Source organism: Nelumbo lutea, chromosome 1 (genome assembly GCF_056320005.1).
Source record: "Nelumbo lutea isolate HS-2025 chromosome 1, American lotus-T2T, whole genome shotgun sequence".
In the NCBI taxonomy this organism is placed as follows: Eukaryota; Viridiplantae; Streptophyta; class Magnoliopsida; order Proteales; family Nelumbonaceae; genus Nelumbo; species Nelumbo lutea.
In genome coordinates, this window is record NC_142684.1 from 162,117,094 (window position 1) to 162,128,045 (window position 10,952).

Consider the following 10,952-nt stretch of genomic DNA (forward strand, 5'->3'; position numbering starts at 1 on the left):
AATATTTTATATTTTAAATATAATTTTTAAATTTATTTTTAATAATTGCACTATAATTTTTAAAATTGAAATTAATTTTTAAGTTTAAATCTTTTGAATCAACTAACAAAACCAAAAAATTTTCCCAAACCAATACAACTTGAGTGGGTTGGTTTTCACAAAAGGTCAGTCGGTTTCAACTAACGAATTCTCCAACTTGACCAAGTCAATTTGGTTGGCCAAATAGCCTACGACCGAACCGAACCAACTCCTGAACACTCATAATTTCAGCAAAATTAATGATATCATCCCTGATAAATAACAATAGTTTAATCTCCACTAATTATTGAAAATTTATAGCAAAAATACACAATTATTAAAAAAATACAATAAGTACTAAAAATATATTAACTTAGTCATTAAATAGTATAATATCAAATAATAGTTGAGTCTGTAATAAATATTAATGAGTAAGTTATAACAAAAATACAATAAATACAATAAGTATAATAAATTAAATTTAAAAATTTCAATAATAGTAGTTTAATCTTCAATAATTATTGAAAGTTTTCTATTAAATAATAAAACAAAATAAATTTATACATAATCATTGAAAATATATTTATCACAAAAAAAAAAGTTTCTGAAATACAATAAATATTAATTTTGGTTTATATAAGTATATAATAAATATAAGTTAAGAGTTTAAAATTATTATTAATAAATATTTTTTTGAAAGTTATTTTCTTGAATTATTACTTGATATAAATGAAATTAGTTATTTACAATATTATGCCAAAATATTAAAATTATTATTAATTTCAATATTATGTTATAATTATTTTCTACTTTTCGGATTTTTTTAAAATTTATTACATAATTTCTTTATTTTAAGTATTTAAAATCTAGTTATGTTAAATATTTTATTATTTAAAATATTTAGTCATTTAAATACTTAAATAATATGTAAAATATTTAAATTTTAAAATCTTAATTATCTATTGAATTTAAGTATCCATTAAAGCATAACTTATACTATTATTACATAATTTCGTTATTAATTTTGTAAAATATTAAATTATTATTAATTTCAATATTATGTTGTAATTATTTCTATACTTTTAAGAAAATTTTTAAATTTATTACATCATTTCGTTATTTTAACTATTTAAAATCTAGTCATGATAAATATTTAAATAATCTATAAAATCTGTAATTTTTTTTGTTATTTTAATTTTATTTGTTTAAAGATATTACATATTATTAAATATTTGATAAACATTTAAATTGATAGTCTAGGAAAACATAATTTAAATTGTTAGTACATAATTTTGTGATATATTTTGTAAAAATATGAAAAATATTTTTTGTGTTTTTAATAAATATTTTAAATTTATTATATAATTTTATTAAAATATTTAAATAATTCTTAATATTTTAATCAAAACTTTTGTAGATAGATATAGATAAAAAGTAGGGGAGAGGATAAGTAGGAATTAGAGATAATTTAGGAGAGAAACTCTCTATTAAATTAGAGATACTTTTGGAGATAAATAGGAATTAGAGATAATTTAGGAGAGAAGCTCTCTACTAAATTAGAGATAATTTAGGAGACAAACTTTCTACTAAATTAGAGATAATTTTGGAGATAAATAAGAATTAGAGATAACTTAGAAGATAAATAGGAATTAGAGATAACTTTGGAGAAAGTGGGAGATAATGGGGGAGGTTGTTTAGGAGAAATTTTAGGAGAAGAAATTATTTAGCTTATTGGGAAGTGCATCTCATTGGTTTTTTAAAAAATGACATTGAATAAAAAATAAATAAAAAAAGGAAAAAATTTCTTCACTGCTTTATTTTAATATATATATTGGAATCTGCTGCTCGATTGCTACATTGTGTAAAAACTGACATAACCAATCACGATTGAACACACCCACCAATGTTCAATACACATAGGACCCATACATGTGTATGAAACATTGGATTCTCTCAAAAAAAAAAAACAAAACAAAACAAAACATTGGCATGCCCACTAATTATATAGGTTATGTTGTTTTTAACACAGTGTAGCGAGCAACAGATTGGTCTATAAAATCCAAACGTGGTAGGTTTGGTTGTTTTCTTTTTAAGCATGTGTTGGTTTCAACCATTTAGGCTATATTTGATTAATTGCTTGGGCCTTTTTAAAAAAAAAAAAAATTCTTGCCCATTTTGGACAAGAATGGGGAAGAATGAATGACATTAGAGCATTTGGTTACAAAATTTGTTCCATGGGCCTCAATATTCTTTTTCAGAACGAAAAATCAGCCCGTAGCACAAAAATTGAAGTGCTCTATAGCATGAAAAATAATCATCCTCATCTTGCTCATTTTCATTCTTTAAAGAAACTTTATGCAGTCATAAACCCCCGGCCTACGTCTACAAAACCACCACCATAAATATTTATTGGCGGACTGCTGTGGGAACTTATGCCAATGGGTAGTGACCATCGGCCATCCACCAGTAAACATATATGCTGATGATTTTGGAGACCTAGGCTGGTGGTCTCTGACCACTAACACTTTTTTTTTTTTTTTTGAGAATGAAAACGAGCAACATTGGGCACTTGGCAGTTTAAAAAGTATTCATCTTTTAGGAAAAATGTTTGGTTCATAGCAATATTTTCTCATTTTACCCATTTTTGTTTATTTTAGAATTTCATCTTGGACAAGAATGAAAAAGAATGAGATTTGAACCAAACATGGCCTTAATTTTGCCAAAAATATCAATATACTATTAGAAATAAAAATAATATGTATAACTCCAATATAATAAGAACAAAATATTAATAAAACACTTACAAGAAATTCAAATACCATTTTTTTTTAAATGTCATGCCGTCAAAAACAATGCGCCTAGCGTTACTTGTTATTTAGGAGATCCAGATTCATATCACACATGCTACTTGGAACCCAGATATCTTGAGATCAAACACTTTGTGCACATAGCATCCAGCCTCACTTAAGGAATATCTCTCCATAAATGCATGCTAAATTCATGGGGAGATATTCCCAATGTGTGGCTGGATTCTCATTTGCTTTCAGAATGTGCATACCCATTGCCGCTACTTGGGGTCAGTTTAGTGGGTCTCTGTTTTTGAGATCTAAGATGAAAGATGGCATTTGACGCGTTATAGTTGCATAAATCATATTGTTTTTTTGCTGAAATGGTAATTGTTTGTTTTCAAAAGCAAAACCAACCATATTGTCGAACACCCCTTTGCGTTTTCAAACATTGTGTTTTTGTTTTTTGGTGGGTAATGTCTACACGAGGTGGCCCTCCCCCAACCCCTAAACCCTCAACCTGACTCAGGTTACCTGAATGAAGGCAAGACTTCATAAAAAGTTTCCACTACAACCAGCCAGAGACTTTCCTAGCCAAGCTAGTTGGCACCGGTTAGGGGTGATCATGTCTAACTCAGCCCAGCCCACAAATTTCCAAGCTTGGGCCTGCATTGGGCCCAGGCCATGATCACCCCTAGTCGTGGAAGGGGTGATCTACTAGATAGAGATGTCGGATAAGAGGTCAAGGACGAAAAGAGGTTTTAATTTGTCTCATATTTTGACATCTCCATTGGATCTTGGAACTGAACAATCTGCAATCTGGGTTTTAGAGCTTTAAGCAATTCCAGCAAACGTCGTGGAAGACTCTTCTCAAATATACGAATTGGATATTTTTGGTAAAAGTGGGAAAAAAATTCAACTTTTATGAACAAAAAAAATCTGTTTATCAATTTGGAGGATCCCTATAAGCAACACAATCCAGAAATCATAAAATTTCTTGCAGTGGTGAACAGAATAGGAATGCCTATATACCATGGCTATACAACATACGACAAACGGAATTACATCATATACACATTTCTGAAATACAACCACATTGAAGTTTGAGTTACTATATCACAAATCAAGGTTACTTCTGTTCACGATAAACCATCTACTTCCTCGACAAATCTTGACTAAAATCTGCAATTCTTATCCATCACGACCATTGTATAATTGTGTAAATTTCATCTACTGCATATAAATAGAAAAGAATATTTCAGATCCATCGCTTTGAGACAATGTGGAGTTAGAACATCTTATGGGAGAATCAAACAAGCGGCTGGTGATGATCATGCCGTTGCAAGAAAACGCCAAGCCCGTGAAGACCGAAATTTGGATGGGAATAACAAAATTCCTATCCTTGGATCATGATTTTGCCTTCCTCATAGTCCCTCCTCTCTGGTTCCGGAAATGACTGAGAAGTTGTTGCGCCTGCAACAATGTATCCCAAGAATCTAAACTAACAAGATTTGTGTATATTTGTATATATATGGATGGCTCGGTGGATGTGCACAGGAAAAGCAGCAAGACCATACAAAAGCTAATCTTTCTGCATTTGCTTGATTACCAACTGGAATACTGCTTTTGTTCTAATTGATAGGGGGGAAAAAGCTCAGGAATAACATAAGAATGATTAATTCATAAACATACCTTCTCTTTAGCTCTTGGTGTACCAGACTGAGACAATGCAACAAGAGGTGGTACAGCTCCTTCCTCCAGGACCAGGCTACAGAATTTATGACTATTAATGCATAGCTGCAACAGGATGGAAGCGGCATTTTCTTTTCCTCTTTGGGACCCTGTTTCAACAACCTCAACTAATGGTGGGATACCACCGTTGCGAGTTATTGCTGAGCACCCCTCTGGAATTGTAGATAGGTTTGCAAGAAGAGCAACAGCCTTGTCAAGCATTTTGGTGGCTGGATCCATCAACTCAACAAGATATTTAACTGCTCCAGCTTGCACTATTCTTGCCTTGTTCTCATGACAGATTGATAAATTGAACAAGGCAGTAACAGCATCTTTCTTCCCTCGGATGGTCCCAGATCCCAGAAGGTCAACCAAGGCCTTTACTGCACCAGAACGGCCAATCTTTATCTTGTACCCTTCCAAGGTAGAGAGGCTGAACAAAGTTGCAGCAGCATTCTCTTTTGCACATGAATTTCCTGACTTGAGGACATGTATGAGTGGTTCTATTGCTCCTGCTTCTGCAATCATGGGCTTGTTGTCTTCATTGATTGACAGGTTCAATAGGGTTGTAACGGAATGCTCTTTGGACAGCTTTACTGATGAGTAGAGCAATGAAATCAATGGGGCAATAGCCCCACACTGGGCAATAATGATACGGTTCTCCATATTATGCTTTGCAAGAAGCCGCAGCTCTGCTGCAGCTGCTGTTTGCACTTCGTTGCAGTGACTCTTTAGATCCTCAACCAGTTTCTCCACATGAGATGAAGTGGTCAACTCATCCAAACTAGAATCTGAAAATGGAAGAGAAGGAGTACGGCAATGGCCAATGCATCCATTTTCAGCCCCTTCCGCCCTAGTTTTGAAACTGTAGAATTGTTTCCCTGACAACCATGGGGAAAACCCTGAACTTCTATTTGAAGGAGAAGAAACCATGCATTTGGATGTGATTTCTCCAGACAACTCATTTGCATCCCCATGCTTACTTGATACCCTTGATAATTCAGAAAGACCAGTAGTCAAAGCTGTGGGCATATATTCTATGCTAGAAATGGCACTTGACACAGATTCAGCCCGGCTGTGATTATATGATTGTTCTGGGGATAGTTGGTCACATTTTGGAGTTACCTTGCTGCAACTTCCATTGCTGTCCTCACCCAAACCTGAAAAGACCTCAAGCCTTTGAATCTCAGATCCATTTCTGACTCCAAGAGAGGACCTTGAAGTAGAAATGCTACTGTTAAGAGAACTACGGAAACTATCAGTGCGGATGAAATCTTGATGGGATGCATGATCAGACAAGGATGGGCTTGAGATATTGTTGCAGTCAACATTACTGAAAATCCGTATGTTGTTATTGTCACACCAATTTTCAATCAAAGCCTTGACAGTGTAATTTGGAATGACATTTGTATGTCTAAGAGTTTGACGGGTTTGGGGGCATATAATCAGCCCATGATCAAGCCACTTCTGGATGAAAGCCCTCTCGTAGGTCTGACCAGATGCCACAATCACAGGGTCCAACATCAGTCCTAATGACAGAGGGCAGCGAAAATATGGAGGCACGGCTACACCATTTATTGCTGCGAAAGGCTCAAGTTTGACCATGCTATCACGAATATGAGCAACAAGATATACAATCTGATCAATATGGTCTAACTCATCCTTTTTCTTGAATTGGGCCTTCACTCTCTCCTTTTCCAGGGCTATACTCTCTTCCAACAACTCATGATTGGATGTAAAACCAAGTATCTCAGCAATTCTTATAAGATTCTCAGTGCAAGGGATGACATTCTCCCTTTGATCTATCATAGCCTCTTCTATGAGTTCTGATATTTTCTCCTGCTCCAAACACTGTATCTCCCGCAGACATTGCTGAAGACAGTTTAAATACAGATAAGTTCTCACTTTTCGTTGTCAGTAAGAGAGCAGAAAATGTACAGTCATCTAATGAAATTTATGCAAAAAGAACACAGTATTAAAAGTTTGCAAGGCTATTTAGAGTATTTCAACTCCAAATACCTGAACACGAGATAAAAGGGAAGTGTATTGAGATGACTGTGGCAATGTACACAATATGTGGCAAATCTCCACCGAAGATCCCCGGATTTTTGTTGCCAGTAGCTCACTCTCTAGAACCTGGTCTTATCAAAGCATGAAACAAGAATGAAATATATATGAGAATCCCAAATACACATAAAAAAAAAAGAATCCCAAATATGCCGGCTTTGAGGAAATCATAAATCAAGCTTCCCTATGTGTGCAGTTTGACCATAAAATTTTGATTTTTGCAAGATCCTTTTTTCTGTTGGATGTGTCTGAAAAAGAGGGGAAATTTCAGGGAGAATTAGAGAGCCTTAGACTTATTTGATTTGAAAATGTTGTTTTATTGATCAGATCAGAATCATATTACATGTAATATGGGCATTGATGCTGAAATACCCTAATGACGATTCAAGTAATTACATCAACAAAGGAGGTAGAACCCAAAGAGGTCACACCATCCAGGTATGCTACTACAGTTTGATAAATTAAAAGATCAATCTGTTTTATACACGGATATGGGGTGGATGGCTTACAAAAACTAAATAATCAGTTATACACAGTTGCTTGAGAAGGAACCTATTCATAAAGCAAAAGAATATTACATATGTACAATTTTCCCAAACAGCTAACTTTTAAGCCTTTTTAGATAGGTCTGAACTAATGAGATTTCCTATTTCTGCCACTTGGCAGCATGATAAGGGCTAATTTAGACAGTCCATTAGATAAGGGAAGTTACAGATGGCAATGTTATCACTTCCACAGTCTACCCCATAAGCTGTAACCCACCATCTGTAAGAGCCCCCCCACTCAGATACACAAAAGCAACTAGCATGCTCTCTTAGAATCATTTGCTTCTAATCATGATCAATGACCCATTAAGCAAATTACTTTTGATTCCCCCTTAAGGTATGTCTCTTGACAAAGCTTTGTCCTTTTTGGCCTGATTGCAGTCCTTGATGTAAAGAGTGAAAGAAATTTCATGGTTCCACAACGAGATCTTAGGCATTAAGGAACCTAGGCACCTTTCATTGGCTAAGGAAAAAAAAGAACAAAAGAACAATAGCAAACCAAGTACTTCTTTTGGCTCAAGCATATTGAAGAACAATAAGAGATGACATTAGGCACTCACACTGCATATCTTACTCATCTTTGGAGACAACTTCTCCATGAATTCTCTAGCCTCGTTAACAGCTATGTCCATTTCCTCACATTCTTTAAGTAGAAACTCATTCATTGGCACTTTATAGTCAACGACATCATCAAGCACAGGCTTCATAAGCTTCAATAAAGCCACCATATATTTGTAATCCTTTTGCATAGGCACAGATTTGACTGTCTGGCAGGCTACCAGATGAATGAACCGAGAAATGCTGTTAACCAGACATCTTATGGATTTTGTGTCCATGATACCTGTTTTATGAAAAGCAAATCATATAAGGAATAACTAACACAAAGATATTGGAACTTTCATGTTAGTTCAAAATAAATGAATTGATCCGTGTTATTGTGATATGACTAGTTTAGCAGACTACTGGTTAGAAGTACATTTGCAGTTATTGAGTACTACTACACTCAGTATGTAGAATAGAAGCCACATGTCAAAGCATCTGCTTGGATTACATGCCTTCATTTTTCTATTCTTCTTCCCGTTTTTGTTCTTCTAGCTAAAGAAGATAGCAAAATAGGGCAAAACAAGAAATGGATGTATAAACAAGTTCACAATTTGTTTTGGTCTATCTTGTCAACTAGTACAACCAGAATTGGAAAATTGTAGTCACATAGTTCGATGATGACTGCTGAGAAACTTCTACACTAGAGAGCAACCAAAGGGGATAAACATGATAAAGAAGTTCTGATGGCTTGAAAGGTGAATGGTATTATTTGCTCCACAGATATCTATACCGAACAAAGAAATGAAGAAGTTTTAATGGATAAAAGCAAATCTTTTGAAAAAAAAAAAAGGTTCTAACACCTTAGCAAATAAGAAGACAGAAAATCTACTGCAAAAACTATTTACTTATTTATGCATATTGTACACGCTTGAAAATCCATGGTTAAGAAACAAAGATAATACAGAATACTTCGTGGAGCCTATGAGACATCCTTAAATCTTATTTGTCTCTAGATCCAGCACGGTTATGCTATAACTACTAACCACTTATGGAGATTTGTACTTTGAATTCCAAGGCAAGTCACTTAAGAGTCTTTGTGGAAGTTTCCAATTTGGAAAAAATACTGCTAGTTTTGGACCCACACACATTTTCCGCACAAAAATTAGGGCTCAGATTTGGTGCTAGGCTTGTTTCAAAGGAAGATCAGTACTGCAGTTGTTGGTTTGATTGGAATCCAGGTTTGGGTACCATGGTATGGAGGTTCTAATTATAAGGTTTGACCTTCCAGGTGGGAGAATTTGGCAAAAGAGAACTTCCATTTGTGGTAAATCAAAGTTACAAACCTACTAATCCAGTGAGATCTACACAAAGCATTGATGGAAATAATGATCAATGAAAAAGAGATTACAGTTTTTGCAAATTTGTTCAAGATCAACTTGAACTTGATCACAGAATGGTTAATTTGCGTGCCTTTCAGCATGCTGGAGAAGATGATGGAAGATCATCTTTTTTACTTGCTCGATGGGATTCAAACCAAGGTGGAGCTTGTTGAAATTTGTGCCTTGAATTCCAAAGCAAGTCACTTAAGATTCTTTTGGGCAGTTTCCTATTTGAAAACTAACACCAGTATTATTTGCGTTTTTGGTTGGTTCTATCAAATCTACAATCACATTTGTACACAAAACCACACCTAGCTTCTGAAGGTTTTTTCATCATTTTGGGTATTTTGAAACAATTGAAATAGTTTGTGGAAAGTTTGACACTGAGCTTTCCTTATAATGAGTTTTATTCCAGAATCCATGTTAAAGAAAAGAAGAAAGAAGGAACAGGAAGAAACTATTTTGTTCATGGAATATTTTTTCTTCATAGATGAACTATAACGGTATAAACTCCTAAAGAGGAACACGAATAACCAGCTGGGTAAGAGGACCTCACAAGCATAACAAACTTGTCATACAATAGAGTAAAAATGAAAATGAATGAGACAGAGCTTAAGTATCCAATGCCACGATTGCTGAAATTGAGTAATCAAAAAGAACATCCATACCTAATCAATCACTATTCACTTTAATAAAGCGCTAATGTTGCAAAGCAATCATGATCAGAGCATGGATCAGCATCAAAACTGGCAACCTTCGCAGATATTGGTTTACAAATTATGATAAAAGAAGTTGAAGTAGGGTGGGCGGATTTACTTCTACAACCCAAGTGTGAAGAGTATGTTGAAGTCTAACTCAAAGCATTTGCTCTTGACACAAAAACACCCAGCTAAGGACTTCTCAATAACTGGCAGGAAAACGATGATTCAGACTCCAATCCACTTCCCAAAACCATATTTCGAATAAGATTCCAAATTTCCAAAGCTCATTTTTCACAATTTTAGTATTGAAATTATTTATAGATGGAAGCTTCTCAGCATGAATTCTCTCAAAAGAAGGAAACCGAAAATTTGGTTGAAAAGCAAATGAAGTTACCAAATATAAAAAAAAAAAAAAATTGTCAGCAAATATAGTCCAAACGCTAAGCTCCACTTCAGCCTACTAAATAAAGCCTTGAAATCCAGAGAGAAACTCGATAATGCATGCAAATTTCTTAGCTTGAAGTCATGCATACAAAGCTGGTGCAATATACAAACTCACAAACAGAAGAAGAATTCGTTTTCTAGACAGAGAATAAGATACCTCTGTTATTGTGCTTCAAACTTGTGGATGGAGGCGTAATCAGAAAACACCAAACTCAATACTCTGCAAGTCAAAACCAGTGTACTATTACTTTGCTTCTTTCTGAAACCTTACCCCGATCTTCTTCCTCTTATGCCTTACTTTCTTTGGTCGTTACAGACCCCCACGAGAGAGAGAGAGAGAGTTGCAGGAAGAGGAAGCAAAACAAAAATAAATAAATAAATAAAACGGGAAAAGGGAAAAATGTGTGGGACCCAAGAAGAGGCATCAGGCAATTGGTTTCGTCCTAATTTGTTAAGGACAATTTTGTCCATCCAACTCTTTCTGATACTTTTTTACTAATTAGGTTTATTATTAATATAATAATTATTTTTTTCTAGTAAAATTAGCATGTTTAAAATCAACATCAGATAATTTCAGCGTCAAAGATCTTTCCGTGATCAGTAAAAATGATGGTTTCCTAACTCCCCACAGCTCTCAGAGCAAGGTTCATTCGAACTGCCATTCGAACCTTGCGTTGCTAATATCTCGCGATGAAATGAAATAAAGCATAGAAGTACAAAGATATTCCCGATGTAAGT

The 10,952-nt window shown here is 34.4% G+C and overlaps 1 protein-coding gene across 2 annotated transcripts; it reads right to left on the bottom strand.

The window, feature by feature from the left end:
* Nucleotides 1-3,724: 3,724 nt before the first annotated feature.
* LOC148878798 (U-box domain-containing protein 3-like) lies at nt 3,725-10,572 on the bottom strand. 2 transcript variants are annotated; one of them, XM_088960181.1, is made up of 5 exons: nt 10,372-10,572; nt 7,708-7,988; nt 6,555-6,671; nt 4,497-6,407; nt 3,725-4,277 (listed from the first exon to the last, which is right to left on the bottom strand). In XM_088960181.1, the coding sequence occupies exons 2-5, from the start codon at nt 7,981-7,983 to the stop codon at nt 4,212-4,214; spliced, it is 2,370 nt and encodes a 789-aa protein (XP_088816307.1). In that variant the 5' UTR covers nt 7,984-7,988; nt 10,372-10,572; the 3' UTR covers nt 3,725-4,211. The 2 variants fall into 2 exon arrangements, with proteins under 2 accessions (XP_088816307.1, XP_088816308.1); XM_088960182.1 differs by lacking the exon at nt 10,372-10,572 and adding an exon at nt 9,738-10,346.
* Between the last annotated feature and the right edge of the window lie 380 nt (nt 10,573-10,952).

What these genes read in the sequence shown, in the direction of transcription:
- LOC148878798 (XM_088960181.1), bottom strand. Translation starts at nt 7,983, where the DNA reads ATGGACACAAAATCCATAAGATGTCTGGTTAACAGCATTTCTCGGTTC. An exon ending in CCCTTTTATCTCGTGTTCAG is followed by an intron (nt 6,408 to 6,554) that starts GTATTTGGAGTT and finishes AACTGTCTTCAG; the next exon opens with CAATGTCTGCGGGAGATACA. An exon ending in CACCAAGAGCTAAAGAGAAG is followed by an intron (nt 4,278 to 4,496) that starts GTATGTTTATGA and finishes ACATTGTTGCAG; the next exon opens with GCGCAACAACTTCTCAGTCA.